Source organism: Prosopis cineraria, unplaced genomic scaffold (genome assembly GCF_029017545.1).
Source record: "Prosopis cineraria cultivar Desert tree isolate PC_DT_omini unplaced genomic scaffold, ASM2901754v1 PC11, whole genome shotgun sequence".
NCBI classification, from domain to species: domain Eukaryota; kingdom Viridiplantae; phylum Streptophyta; class Magnoliopsida; order Fabales; family Fabaceae; genus Prosopis; species Prosopis cineraria.
This window is the reverse complement of record NW_026555342.1, coordinates 20,460,887-20,477,379: the sequence shown is the minus strand read 5'-3', so window position 1 is coordinate 20,477,379 and position 16,493 is coordinate 20,460,887. Positions and strand designations below refer to the sequence as shown.

Here is a 16,493-nt window from a genome sequence, read left to right as displayed (position 1 = left end):
CGTATATAAAAGTATGTTACACGTAATAATATATTATTATCGCAATCGCAATATGTTTTAAAACTTCTATTATGTTTTCTTAAAATTTTTCAAAATAAGTCATGTTATATGGGATTTGAATTTAGATCAAATGGAAATGGTCCACTTGAAGGAACAAAAATATATAGATTTAAATTTTATTTTTTATTATAATTTTTTTATAATTTTAAATTATGTCTACAACTTAATTATTTTAAACTTCAGTTACTTTAACTTGTTCCTTCTATTCACGTTTTTTATTGTTGGTGCTTTTATAATCTCCCCTCTTCTCTCCTTTCTTTTAAAATAGAAGTAAGTTACCACTCCAAATTTTTAATTTTCGTTTTGAAATTTAAGTTGTTCTTTTTTATTTTGAATTTTTTTACTATATAAATAAAGAATTTTAAATATATGAATTTTCTTACTGCTTACAAATGTCCTTATATTAAATGCAATTCTATTTGAGACATAATCATGTACTAAATTATGCTTGTTATGGAAGAAAAGTTGGGGGAAGATAGCATTTTTCCTCACTTAGCTAAGGAGAGAAAAATGAGAGGGGAGGAAATTATGAGAAAAATGACATGTGGGACTCAAAAATTGGGAGATTTTAGAGAGCAAAACTCCATTTCTAAAATTATCCACAAATGTTTTTGTATCCCACCTTGTTCTAATTCTCAATGCTAATTTTAATGTAATTACGTAAATGTTAATTTTAAATTTTCAAATTAATTTTTGCTTAAATGGCTTAACCGATTGGTTGTAGTTTGAAATTTTTAGATTATTATATATTTAATAATTTAAGAAATAAAATTTAAAATTGGATAAAATATTTTTTTTGCTAGCATTGGCTAAAATAATTTTCAATTATGCTTTTATTCAATTAGTAATAAATAATAGAAATTATATAAAAAATATGTTATAATATTAAATCTCAGTATATTTAAAAAATATATATAATTCTGCTGTTGGACCTGTTTTGGTTTTGTTGTTTGTTTATGAATGTTTTTCAGTTACCACTAAAAAAAATATTTTTTATAAATAATAAAGCTATTATTGTTTACATGAAATTAACAATATATTTCTCTTTCTTATTTTCTCTTATTCAGCCAAGTATAAAAAGAAAAAATTATATCCCTCTACCTTTCTCTTCTCCTCATTTTCTCTGATATCATTTTCTTGTTTCTTTATTTTTTCTCATTATTCAAGCAAAGCATAAAAGTGGATATAATTCCTAGTGATGATTGAAATTTTGATTCATCATATTGTAAGGAATTAATCTCTTTCATCAGACCTAACTTACATTGTTTAAAATATGCATTTTACACCTAAAATTTAATTTTGTTTTTGTGTAGGTAAAGCTGAGTTTTGTTAGTAATACCTCTCTTAGTTTTGAAACACCTGTTTGAAACTCAAGTATTTTTATTTATTTTTTTATATGTTAATTTTTTAAACAAATACATAATCATATATGTACGTATATCATAGGTTAATGTAGTGGCATGACAGAGTTCATGATTAGATTTTTTTTTCTTTTTTTTTTTTGTGTTGGTGGACATAATATATTTGTACTAAACAATTAAATTACAAGTGATCCTTGTAGAGAACTAGCAAGTGGGATTCCATTATTATGGTTGTTGTCTCTTCAACATTTAAAAGTGAATAAAGACAATCATTTGATCTGTCACAAATGTCACAGATTTGTATCAGCTTGAAGCATATTGGCTTTTGGGGTCATTCAATTTTGCAATTTAATTTAGAAGCACGAGCAACATATGAAAAACCAAACCAGAAACCCACAAATTAAACTACGTTACATTATGCATATAACTAACTAAAACATCAGATTTCTCAAGAGCTGCCACTGACGCAGGTGGCAATGCTCATAATAACTTTTTTAAAAAAAAATTAATATTTTAGCCATTAAAATTTTTGGATTGTTTATAATTCAGGCCCTTAAATATGAGTCATGCTAACTCAATTCATATATTTTGGACTTTTCAAAAGACAATTTTCTTTTCACATTTTATGTTTTGTCCTTATTATCCATGACTCTAATTTCAATCATCATCTTGAGTTATCATACATGCAGAAATATTTTAAGAGAGAATTACAATCAGGTTTTATATAGGGAAATTAATTACTACAAAGTTCATTGACAATTTCATTCATTAACAATTTTATTCAATTGTTAATAGACCTTACAATAATTAATTTTTTTATATAAAATTTTAATGTAATTCACCCAAATTTTAAAGCAAATTAAACCCGATAGCAAAATTCCATCGTTGCTGGTATGTCCTAATAAGCCTATAGAATTGAAGCAGCTGTCCTCATCAGCTTCCACGTATCAGCCACCTGGCATCACTTGTGAGGGTTTCCGTTATATAATGGAATAGTAGGGCCAAATGGTGCAAATACCATGGAGCCATTTAAGGGGGGAAAATAATCAGAGCCATAAGGACTACTTGCAAAATCTGATAAAAAGCAGGGGTCAAAGGATTTTTTTTTTTTTTTACTTTGTCTTATTTTTAAGATAAATCAATTGTGGGAGAAGACGTTAAATTTGAAAAACCTTCATATATATATATATATAATTAAGCATGTGAATATTATCCAGCATGCTTCTCTCATTATTTATACAACCAAATATAAGTCCAATTAATGTGTTGCGCAATGTCAGGAATAAATAAATCAAAATATTTACTTAGAATCAATAAAAAGTGTGACCGTTTATATATAAAGTTTTAAAACTATCACTTTGCAGTGCACATGGCTTCATGCTTGGTAAATCATTAGTACTTAAAGTTATTATATTTAAAAAGATTAAAATTAACTAATGAAATAGAAAACGATTATTTTCATATTTTTAAACTTATAACCATTTTTCTAATTTCTAAATTATTCTGTATATTAAATAAAATATAAAATAAACTAAATTATTTATAAATTATAAATAGTGAGTACAGCTTAGTATAAATTTTATTTTTTTTATATCTATTAATATTAGTAACACAACGTGAACACACCGATCGAGATGCTTTCGCCTTTCTGTGGACTGTTTGTTTGAAGAGTGGTTTTGGCTTGCAAAAGCAGAGACTGGTATTACTGCTGGTGGGTTGGGTAGAATACAATAAAATTAAAAAAAAAAATATGATATCTCTTTTGGAGGGTTATTTAGTTTATTATTATTTTTGGATAAAAATTATTACTTTGAAGAATATTATTACTTTTTTTATTTAGTTTATTACTTATCTTATCGGGTCGGCGTTTGAAGGATGAGTTATAATATTCCACCGCAAGGGCAAAGCCAATCAATCCATTCGAGACTCTGAAGAGAAAATTGGATGCTTTTGAGGCAACAGGTTTTTGAATCCCCTGGTTAACCATGCAATTTGTTCATTGCTTGGTTTGAGTGTCACGATGTTATCTTTTACTATTTCTTTACGTCATATTTATAAATTAATTTCACCGTTTTCATTAATTAAGAAAAACATTAAATTTTATTAATTCCATTTAAAAATTTTTATTTAATTTTATTATTATTAAATATACATACTTTACAAATAAATTGCTCTAACATTCAATAACATTCCTAATATTTAATAAAGAGTTATTATACAATTTGAATTTTAAATTATAAATTTATGAGTAATTTAAATCTTAAACTTTTAAAAAATATACTTTAAATTTTAAATAATTAAAATTAAGATAATTTTTCCCCTGGTTAAATCAACAATTATTTGTTAGTTTTTTAAAATTGAAACCTAATATATAATTTTTATCAAATTTTACTCTTCTACCATTATTTTATAAAAATTACATATTAGGCCTCATCTAACAATAGTAAGGACAAAATTATTCTAACATTAACTTTTTAGAGTTTAAAATGTATCTTTTAAAAATTTATGATTCAAATTGATTTTAAATTTATAATTTAAAGTTTAAATTATATATTAATTTTTAATTAAAAAATAATAAATATAAATATAATAATTATTGGATAGCTATGCAAGGAAGACTAAAACAAATGCTTCTTCTTCTTCATGTTCTATTTGATGTGGCAGCTAAAAAACATATCATCATTATAACCGGCTAAAATTGCGCGGAGAGTCAGACTAATCATATAACTTATTTACAAAATTACCACGGGTCAAACTTTTTATACCCAGTTGTCTTTAAACTGCACTGTAAAAAGTATGGTGCAAAAAGTTCTTTTTTTTTTTTTTAAATATTAGTATGCACGTGTGTGCCGCTTGTTTCCTTCTTGGACTGTTAAACTTGTCTATTTTCTTTGAGAAAGTCGATTAATTTTCCTAGGAGAAATGAATATTAATATATTATTATTAATATGTGATTATGTTAACTTTTTTTTGTTGTTGTATGTTATTATGTTATTATAATGTGTCGTATATAATATTGAAGGCTAAAGCCACTCTAAAAGTTGTAAACATGGGACTTATATTTATAGACCTATGCATTTAGGGAGAATGATAAATCAATCCAATTAAAATATACAAATGACAAAAGAATACCACCAAATAGGATAATACCATGAAGTTTCTAACGATTAACTAACACAATTTTTTTTAAAAAAGTACTTTTTTAAAGCTAAGAAAAATAATAAAAAACGTAATTATTTAAAACTTAAGTTGAAGGTTGTTGATAACAAAAGTAAAAAATGCTAAATTTAGAGAAATGTGTTTCTATAATTTTTTAAGTCAATTAATCATTAAAATTAATTTTTTTAGCATGGTCAATATACCATTTTTAAATTGAAGAAGAAAATTACATTAAATATAATTTTAAAATAATAAATGCTGTTGAATAAATAATTGAGAGGTAAAAATGGCTTTTAAAAAATTAAAAGAATTAATCTATATTTGAACATGAAATTTTTTAAATTTGCAATATTAGCACTTGATACTAGATAATTAATTGTACAAAATTTATATATTCCAATTCGATTAGTCATTTGACTAACTTCAATACATTAAATTAAAAAATAACAAGTTGTCAGGAAAGCTCATGAAAAGTCCATTTTTGGGGGCAGAGACAGGTCAATTTTTATAGGTGTTGCAATTTTGACAATCAGTCCGTTACAAACAAATTATAAAAATTATTTTCTTATAATTTTTCTTCTAGTAAAAAAGCACATAACTTTATGGGTTGAGATATAATCAACATGACCAATATAAAAAAACCAAATTATATGTTTGTATTTATTTATTATTTATTTAAATATATGTCATTTGTGTCCAGAGCGAAATTAGTCTTCGATAGGGATACTTTTGACTCTAAAGAAATGTGTCATTTTTATCAGGTTGCTATTTTTTGTAGGATAATAAATGTTATGAAAAATGAAAAATATCCTCGTACCAGTTATCATTAATTTAAATTAATAAAAGAATAATTTTTGGTTTTATAATTTTTGTGGGAATTTTTAGATTTAAATATCCTTCTCCAATTCAAATCTCACATTTAAAACTTAAAATCAATGTATTTAAAATCTTTTATTTGGGTAATTTAAAAAATTTTAAATAAAAAAGTGAGATGAGTTGAGATTAAAAACAAAAATTAAAAATTAAAATGATAAATTTACCTATATTTTTCAATTAATGAGAGATATGATAAAATATAAGAGTAATAGAAGCATCAATATTAAAAATACAAATTAAACATGAAAGGTTGATGTAACTAAAATTTCACACGACTGAGGTGTACAAAAAAGTTGAAATTACAAATAAAAAGTAATAATAAATGAAAATCTATAATTTTGTATATATTTAAATAAAAAATTTAATATATATCTAAATTCTTATTAATTCAAACATACTATTAGAGAGTTTGGCAATGGTTCACTTAAGAAGGGTTTTGTTTTATTCTTTTTTTTCTTTTTCTTTTTCTTTTTGGGTTTTCCATGCCCAAGAAGGATGGCTAATTAATTTTCAATATTTAGCGAAGTGACACTATTTATATAATACAACTCAGTTTAAATGCTTAATTTCTATAATACATGCACAGCTCTTTTTTTTTTTTTTTGCAGATTATGTATGACTCACAATTCCATGTATGGTTTGATACAATAAATTTGAATGGACCAAGTAATTAGTTCAGATGTCTAGTTCTTATTTCTCTAAAACTTTAAAGTAAAATCTCAATTTTGATATTGTATCCAAAATAAATTAGGAAAAATGATAATATAATTTCTCTAAAATATATAAATGATAATTTGATCTCTCAAAATATCATAATTTTACCAAAATTCCTAAAAACTTTTCTGTCATTAATAAATTTATATAAATAACTAAATTGTCATTGTTAAAAATAAAATGAATCACAAGTTTTGTTTAAATAATCACAACTTTCCTTCTTATATTCACAATAATGCAATGATAAATCAGAAATTTAACATGTGAAATTGTAATTTATTGTTGCATTATTATAAATATAAAAAAAGTTGTGATTATTTAAATAAAACTTATGAAGTATTTTATTTTCAATAATGACAATTTGATTATTTATATAGATTTATTAATGACAGAAAAGTCTTTAAAGAGTTTGGTAAAATTATGACATTTCAAGATACTAAATTATCATATTTCAGAGAGATTTTAATTTATTATTATTCTTCCAATAAATTATTGTTAGGAATGTTTTATATCCATATGACCTCCTAGTCAGCTGGGTTGATGGATTAATCGAAGCCCCAAAACCTGCTCGGTACTTTAAGAAAAACAAATAAGAATAAAGGATAATTGCTAGCTGCAAGAGAATTTTGTAATGTTTTACAGAAGGGGAGCGAATCTTTTTCAAAGAAGGGAACAGAATATTCGAGCGTTTTTTATTTTTAAGTATTATATATATTCAACAAGCAAACTTGCGCGTCCATGGAAATCACAATTTTTCTTTTATTGTTGGCAGGAAAATCACACCTTGGTTTCACAAAATAGATTTAATTATTAAGAAGTTTTATAAAATATATAAAATACTCACAATTTTTATATTTTGTGCATTTAAAATTTGACAAAGAAAAATGATAACTTGAGTATGAATTTCAATATCAAGTTATCATTTTTCTTTACCAAATTATTATTTTCCTTGCCTAATAATAAATATGTAAGATTTAAAATTTAAGAATATTTTATACATTTCATAGGATCTTTTAATAATTAAATTTGTTCTATGGGATTTTGGTGTGATTTTCTCTATCCAAATCTAATGAGAAGATTTAATAGGTGTTAAACTAATCTAAATTCAGTATTGACCGATCTTTTTAGCTCACGATGAAATATACCTCCGAGTTTTAATGCTATTACATTTTTAGGGTTTAAGTTTAAAATCACTTATTAAATTAGAATACTCCCTTACAGATTGACGAATTCTGACACTTTTTTCCGTGATGTGATCATTCACAACACACTACACTATATGAAGTTGAATATTTCATTAATTCTGTTTTATTTTTAATTTTTATTGAAGACAGGCCATTTAGCTATCTAATTGACAAACTGATGTCACTTATCCTTTTGGGAGGGGATTGTATTTAAACTTTTTCCTTTTGGAAAAAATACTAAAAATTAAAGAAATGCAATTAAGTAAGGAAACAATCATGTACTGTTTAAAAGCAAGGAAATAATTATATCTCTGTTTGTGAATGATGAATGGTTTACTTATTAAGTTATTGGTAAAGAAGAAAAAATTTGCTTTGAAAAACCAAAACTAGTGACTTTGGCGACGCTGGTTTTGAAAGTTTAAAATAATAATTAAATAAATAAAGTTTTTCAAGCTTGCACTTTTCAATGCTCCTTTTTCTTTTTGGACCACCGCAATGCTACTCTATGCTCCCCTATCTGAATCACGCATGCCAAAAAGTTTAATAAAAAAATTATTAATTTACAATTTGAACAGTTAATTATATCTATAGAAGTGATTTAAAATATAAACTCATATTTCATATATTTTAAATTTTAAATAATTAAATTTAAAATAATTTTATTATCATCATTAAATTAAATCAACCGTTCATTGCTTTAAAAAAAATGAGACCTGATATGTCATTTTTTCATTTTTTTTTAAATTTTACTCTCCTTTCCCCTCCTACTTTCCTTTAAAAAAAATTACACATCAAATCTCACTTTTTAAAAAATTAATAGGCATTTTCTCAAATTTTACTCTCCCTTTTCTCCCCTCTCTCTCTTACTAAATATAAATTTAGGACTCAAATTATCGCTGAATCTATAACTTAAAACCCAAATTACAGATTAACCCATAAAAAATTATTTTGATTGTTGATGTTGATTAATTTTATATTCAATCTTTAAAATATTTTTAATTCCCTTTTGCTTTTAATTGTTAAAATCACCAAATCGATCATTGAAAAACGTTTGGATCATGCTTGGCAATCACATTATATCAATAATTCGTTTTTAATGCTGCGGATTAATTAAGTTTATAATTGTTTATTCAAAGCGTATACTGTTTTAGCTATCAATTTTATAAAATATAATGATTATAATTCCATCTGTTATTAGCAATTCTTTTGGGGTGAATGTTATCAGCAACTTAATAACATCACTTGATATTAAAGTTCTTATATATAGAAATAAGATTAAAAAAATTACATATTACAAATTACAAATATTTTAAGAAATGCGTATCAAATTTAAAGTTATAATGTGAATTTTATGCGAAATCTGAAATAATATTTTACTAACCTCCCAAATCCAAAGGATCAAATCTAATTTGAACGTTTTATTTCCAATTTTACAGTAAAAAAAATATAGAAAGAATTACATTTAGGTTCTCCACAAGATAATTAAATATTACAATATCTCTGGATATTCGAGTATAGTAAAACAGCAATTATTTTAGCTGTCACTTTATTAAGTTTTCAATGGACGTCATGATGTTTAATGAAGTTATGAAAAATTTAGATGTAATTTTTTTTTCAAATATATGGTCCAACAATTAGGTTGATTTAAATTGTTATTTCCAAAAATTAACATTATAATATAACTAATTTTAAAATGTGTGTGGATGAGTGTAGAGACACATATCACCCTTATACCTGGCCTATCTTAATAATTTTCAAGTAAATTTCCTAGATATATTTTTTTCCTTTCAATTATTGGGGCGTGTATGTGTAGTAGACACACATAACGGCACTAGACCTATTTTAAGATAAAATTGAAAGAAATTTGAAGAAATTGAGAATGACAGTTAAATTAGAGAGTGTTGAGTTGTAGTTCAATCTCGGACGATTTGAATTTGAGATCCAATTGAAAGAACAAGAAAAATTAACAAAAATATTTTAGGAACGAATATTTTTCTTTTGATATTTAAGGAATAAACTTTAAGAGTTTCCATAATCATTTCATTTCGGTTTCCTGTCGAGTTAACGGCGTTGTTTATTCACACCGACATACATGCTTGAACTATAGGCAGAGGCAGGGGTAATATGGTATGACAAAAAAAAAAAACCAAAAAGTAATAATGGAAAAAAAGAAAAAAATCTAGAGATAGTAGATACATTTGTCTTTTATTAAAAAAAAAAGGAAATTTTTTGACCTATCGATTTTTTATGTAATATCTAATGTGTAATAGAAGTGTGAAACACTGTTGCAGACAATATTAATAAACAATTTGTTGACCTATCAATTTTTATTATTAATATCAGGCAAGTGCATGAATCAAAATTTTAAAATATGGCTCCGAAAATATAAATGAACTGTTAAGTTTATATGCTTATATATAAATTTCCCTTTCCACTTTAAAAATGTTCAGTCATCTGTTTGCATATTTTATGACTTAATTATATTTATATCCTTGAATTAATTTTAATTTTTAATATCATTAATTGAAAAAAAAACCATGTCAAACGGAATCATCTATTATGATTCATGCTCTTATTCATCTAAAAACAAAATATATTAAAAATTGCGCCTCATATATATACATTTCTAGTGGATACGAATAAAAAAGGAAATAAATTTTAAAGGTGATAATTAATAGTTTTTAAATATTTAAAATTCAAGATGATGTTTATAAACAAATCAATATATATAGAGAAATGTTAAAAGAGAATGTTAATTTCAATTTTACCCTTTTTATTATCATTTTATGTTTCCATTTTTTATTACTTATATGTTTAAAACACTTCCTTTTCATTCCATTTTTTTTTTAATTTTAACATGTTCGCAATGTCGTCTTTTAGGTTCATGATTCATCTCTGGAAAACCATCAAATCATTACACATAATTAGTCGAAACTCAAGTTTTGTCAACACACAAAAAAGAACCACATCAAGTTTTTTTTTTTTTTATTTCTTTAAACGAGAGAACCATAAAAAGTTATCAGAATGGATTACCCATACAATACCCCAGTACAAACCACAACTCATGGTAAACATACTATTCAACGGGCGAAAATGGAACAATCAAACAAGAAACAAATAGTTAATGCACAACAAAAAAGAAATTAATAATTGAAGAGGTATGTGTTCTTTTCTTTGTCTTGATCTCTTCTTTTCTCGTTGTTATTATATATATATATATATATATATACATTACAAATTTGACTTGAACATCCTCGTTTGTAAACCTTTTGAAGCCTCTTTTTGAATTCCATGCATCCATCGTATCCACCGATAGCATATGTATATTTTTTTCCTCGTCAAAGGACCAAGTTTCGACCTTGCGGTTAGGACTTTATTATTTATTTAATGGGTTTCTGAGTAATTTGCTCAAATATAGGTATTCAAAGATTTCTACTTTGTTGGCCTATATATGATTAGGTTGAACGTGCCCTTGTCATGTAAAGTTGTATTTTATTTTTTTATTTTCTAAAACACTTTTTACAAACATATTACCAAATAATTTTTTTTTTATTCTGTAGAATAGAAAATAATTCCCAGACATATTGCCAAACAGGCCGTGTGTTTTTTCCCTTCTTTTCGTGGTATTAGTTTTTAAATTGGAGAAGGATATGAAAATGACTTTGATTTTATCAATATTTCTTCAGGACCCTTGTTAGTTATACTATGGCCTTTTTTAAAGGAGATCAAGTTTGGGTTGGGCTCAAAAAGTATTCCATTTATCAAGAACAACTAATACTCACTTTTTTGTATGAAGCAAATAACAGCTAATGCTAATAGTTTGCTTGTAATAATATGCTTACCAATAATAAAATTTTAAATAAATTATACCGACTTGGTCAAATCTTACAAGTAAGCAACCAATGTTACGACTTAAAATAATATTTTTTTAAGATTACCATAAAGCCTTTTTGATTTAGAAAATAAGATGATATATTTTTAAACAAATACATTTATTCAATTATTCATGTAATATTTTGTCGCCTTTTTTGGGAAGATTACATTACATTAATAATATCAATAGGAGCGTCAGTGGGGAAAAAAAATCTACTTGAGACCTCACAATCACATTGTGCAGAAATAAATAAAATTGTCTTCCTATGGATATGTCCAAGAATATATAATTCGAAAGGAAATAACAGGAAGCCATTAAAAAATGAATATAAGAAAAATAGATTATAATTATTAGTCATAATAAAGAGGGGAAGAAACAAATGAATGAAGGCTAGTCCAATTAATAAGTACTTGATTTTTTTTTACAATGGTGTGAATTTAAATCTCATTTTTTAAATACAAGTTTAATATATAAACATTTTTACGTGGTTCAAAACTCAAACTCACTTTTTTTTTTTTGTTTTAAAAGGAGAGAGGTAAAAAGATACGTATAATGCAAGCGATGGCGTGCTAAGTCATGGGACATTTGTCACGTGCGGTAAAAAATTATTTGAAGCCCATTAGTGGATTTGTTTTGGGCCAGATTAGTGGATTAACTACTTTTATTGGTCTGGAAATCATTTTTAAGTCTGGTACACCAAAAAAAGAAAAACATCATTGTTAAGACGTTCTTCATTAGCTTCGGTTTAATTTTTCTTGGGCAACCAACTTTGTTGTAGTTCACTCAAATAATAATATCCGATAAATTCCTTCTAAAGCGTTGTGGCAAGTGGTCAGCCAAACATGCTTTTAAAGATATATTATGTTTGTAAACTGCTGACTAGATTATTTTAGATCAAAGACTTGGCATACCGGAACTCACGCAAAATAAAAATAAAAATAAAAAAAATAATTGGAAATATTATTGTATGGGAACTATATGAGTGTAACGTTTATTATAAAGGCCATATAAATCATAGTTATATTAATTAAAGGACTAAAACTTAATTAAAGAAAGAAAAAGGTATAAAAGGAAACAAGAAAAATGAAAATGATGGATTTTTTCCCAAATGATATATTAGTAATTGTTACCTTTTAGTGACACGAACGATAAATTTTTATGATGTTTCAATGAAATTTTCTCATCAATATTCAATAATAATGTCTACAGCCACCTCAATCAGGACGGCAATTTAAAAATACAAGAAATTAAAGAAAACGGCTCCGTGACTCTACCAACCGTTATGTCTCCTACGCAAAATCTCTGAAATATATATATATATATATATATTAAAAATGAAATTAAATGATATATATGGAGATAAGGTTAAATAATGACAACAGTATACGTACATTATTAAAAAAATTGTATTTGTTTTCCAGCACAAAAATAAAAATAAAAATTGGGGAGAACAACAAAGAGGTACCAAAATGACTAATTAATTTAACTTAGGTCTCAATTGGCAAATTTTATGAATTTGCAAGTTTGGGTCTCAATTTTGTAATTTTATTGTGATGAATTTATAATTCATTTTTAAAATTTTAATATAGTTGAAAAATAAATTTTTTTCTTATTAAAATTTAAAATACAAGTCGCAAATTTATCATAATAAAATTGTAAAATTGATAACCAACCATGTAAATTTATAAAATTTTACACTTAAGACCTAAGTTAAATTATCGGTCATTTTCTCAAAAAAATTGTTGGTTTTCATAGACTCCCTCTAACTCCTGTCTTACGGCGACAGGCAATATAATTAAACGACAAAAAAAAAAAAAAGGAATTAAATTACATTCACGGAAAGGCAAAAAGTCATAAGGTGTAACGAACGAGAGAAATCACTAAAAGCAACATCAAAATTAAGGTGTACTACATGAAAAGAATCCAACAAAATTAGAACAAAAAAAATCCAACAAAATTAGAACAAATCAATATATAAATGAAAATTCAACTATACAATGCCCTTTGAACACTCTTGATTATAGTCATAGTATTGAAAATTGAGTCAATTTAATTGGCTATACTAATAAATCATTCAATGAAATGTTTTGTTTGCGATGAAGTTTAATTATAAAACAGTGTCTTGAATGATTCAATAACCAATTCAAAGTTTTAAATACCTTGACTGTAATCGAGCCATAGTTGCACCAAATGTCTAACATGGAATCTTGGAGATGAACCACTCCATGACCAATATTGGAGCCTTGATAAGAGCGAGAGCGAACTCAATAATGATGGTCACACACAGACAACATGGGCATATACATGATAATATCAACCTGCGAAAAACATTAATCCACAATCTCACTAATGGTGTTTTGAAATATTCCAACGACACTCACTTACTTATATAGGAATCATCGAAAAACCAGAGATACTTACCCAACGATCCAGATAACTACACCAATAAGAGAGAGAAGGAGAGATAAGAAGGCAAAGGGAAGGCCTAGCAGAAACCCTAGAGGCCTGCATCTACAGTCTTCAGAGCAGCACATGATGAAGATGGCTGCTGCTTCTTCTTCTTCTTTCTTCTTCTGTGTCTGTTATATATGGCGGTTTCTTGCTTCTGAGAAGCCAAGGACAATATAAACTTGGACACTGACGGAGAGCACAAGGATTATTATTAATTAAATAAATATATGTGTATGTATATCAGGAATTATTGGTGGGACACGTATGGTTAGCTAGCAGCCTAGTACTGTTCCAACAACGAATCTGGTCAATAAGAAACCAATCACTGGCTCCCACGTTGTCCTCGTCATTTAACATGATTAAGGAACATTTCTCTCTGCTCACGCCACTAATTTCTTGCAGTTATAAACTTTTGATCTTATTAACATTATTATTATTTTAAAGATTTTGGAGGTTGTAATTTTATATTTGGGATAATATAACTTTTAATTCTTTAAGTTTGTTGCAGTCATGAATTTAGTCCCTCAGGTTTAATTTTGTCAATTTAGTCCCTTATTTTTTTTAATTATCATGTTAGTCCTTTAAATTTTTAAACATGAATCCATTCTCAAATAAATTTAATGTGTAAAATATATTGTTAATTTGACAAATGTATGTAGCTAAATAAAAAAAAAATTGACCTTGAAATTAACTTACTTTTTATCAATATAGTCTCTTATAATATGTTTTGTTCTTTTGTTTATTAAAATTTCTGAATTTTTTTCATATCTAGATAGTTAAACTTCTTTTTATTAATTTATATGGTTTTCATCAATACTAATTTATATGGTTGTCATCGGATTTTAACAGTGATACAAAACTTTAGAGATCAAATTAATAAAAATTAAATTTGAGGGACTAAATAATAACTCAATAAACTGAAAAGACTAAAATTTTCATTATCCATTTATATTTTGTAAATTTATTTATTTTTATTTTAATTATTATTGGATCTTTTATACCATTCTCTAATTACAAGTAGACACCGTTAAAAACCTAAAATCATTGGAAAGGTACATTATAAACTTTTAAATTAATACTCGGAGACCTCTCTGGCATTTTGTAGATGAATATATATATATATATATATAATACACACAAAACACGGAAAAAAAATTCAGGTTATCACATAACTTAAAAAAAGATCTTAATTTCTTTTTTAATATTGTTGTAGTATATACAACATATCAACTAACGGGAATATGGAATAAAGAGAGATCCCAATTAATATTTAATGCCATAGTGTTAAGTTTATTCATTGCCAGAGACATATCTACCATATGTTAAGTTGATATATAATAGATAAATTTGGAAGTAAATTTTCTAAAGTTGGGATTTTTGAATTCTGATGAAGCTTTTCTTTTTTTAATTATTTTCCAATATTATTATTTTTAATAAAAACATAAAATCTTATCTCTCTTTCTTTTAAAAACAAATTTTATGAAATTTGCATATTCTCAACTTCAAAAGATCTATCCTTGATAAAATTTTTGGAAACTCGAGCAGATCTTCTATATGCCCCAACCAATTGTTTTTTTTTTTGTTCGGAACCAAATATGTTCCAATCTCATTCCCGATGACAAGGACAAATAAATGATATAAAGGGGTGTGAGACATGATTATCTTATGTGGGTAAATAAATTTTTTTAAAAATAAACAAGTATTTTCACACACAATCTTTCTACTTCTTTAAATTTATTATATATATATATATATATATATATCAAAATTATGCTTAAAAACCAAGAAATAAAATTTCATTAAAAGGATACTTTTTGTCAATATCATTACAGATATCACACAAAAATAGAAAAAGCTTTCCTGGGTATTAAAATAAATAAAACAAGCCGTCTATGATAAACTTCTCACGAAGTTGATTTCTTGTGAGATTAGAAAATTGCAATAAGTGTTTATTAAAAAAAGAAAAGAAAAGTGAAATAAGTTATCTCCTAGTAGTTTAGAAATAAATTCGAACTCCAGTTCTTGCATATGCAGCAATTTAATTGGGAGGGGTTTATACATTGCTCTTAGTATCCTATGGAAGATATTCTTTGCTATGAGTGAAGCTTATCTTTTAGGCTTATAAAAAAAAAAAATTCTAATGATTTAATATCCGGGCCCATTATACTAGCCTAGAAGGTAGCTCAACAAACTTAATTCAAGCCTAGAACATTTTAGATCTTTTTCCTTCATGGGCCCAAGTTTAGATCATTCCGTGTTCGTTAGTAGTTTGAGATTGATTAAAAAAACGAAGATATAATAGATCCAGTACATATTTTTATGATTAAAATGCATAGAATTCCTCTAAATTTTGAAATAATTATATATGATCCTATTATCTTTTAACATTTAAAATTAACTCCCCTAAATTTTAATTATATTTTTTCAAAACCCCTAATTATTAATTAATTGTTATTTTATTAATATAGTTATTGTCATGTCATGTTAATCAAATACACATGGTACATGACATAGAAAAAAAATATTTTTCATTATTTTTTAACACAATTTAAGAAGGGATAAAATTATAATTTTTATTTTTATTGCACAAGAAGATGCTCTCATTTTTTCAATGGAGCGACATTGTTTTCCTTGTTAAAGGGTAACACAATTTAAGAGAAAATTATAATTTTATTATTTTTTATCAATTAAACTAGCCTTTTATATTAAACAAATAAAAAAAAATATATCTAAAAGCTATCATTGATAGCAGTCATATAAATTATGTTTTCTACTTTGTTTATTTTTTTTATACTCTTCTTTGTTTGTAGCTAT

The 16,493-nt window shown here is 25.6% G+C and overlaps 1 protein-coding gene across 2 annotated transcripts; it reads right to left on the bottom strand.

Moving 5' to 3' along the window:
• Positions 1-12,377: 12,377 nt before the first annotated feature.
• On the bottom strand, positions 12,378-13,851 carry LOC129286889 (signaling peptide TAXIMIN 1-like). Of its 2 annotated transcripts, XM_054922978.1 has the most exons (3): positions 13,650-13,851; positions 13,388-13,546; positions 12,378-12,530 (listed from the first exon to the last, which is right to left on the bottom strand). In XM_054922978.1, exons 1-2 carry the CDS (start codon positions 13,760-13,762, stop codon positions 13,423-13,425), a joined length of 237 nt encoding a protein of 78 aa, XP_054778953.1. In that variant the 5' UTR covers positions 13,763-13,851; the 3' UTR covers positions 12,378-12,530; positions 13,388-13,422. The 2 variants fall into 2 exon arrangements, with proteins under 2 accessions (XP_054778953.1, XP_054778952.1); XM_054922977.1 differs by lacking the exon at positions 12,378-12,530 and having other exon boundaries at positions 13,183-13,546; positions 13,650-13,849.
• Positions 13,852-16,493: the final 2,642 nt, after the last annotated feature.

Coding starts and splice junctions, on each gene's coding strand:
- LOC129286889 (XM_054922978.1), bottom strand. CDS start 13,762: ATGTGCTGCTCTGAAGACTGTAGATGCAGGCCTCTAGGGTTTCTGCTA. Junction 13,547..13,649: donor GTAGTTATCTGGATCGTTGG/GTAAGTATCTCT, acceptor TGTTTTTCGCAG/GTTGATATTATCATGTATAT.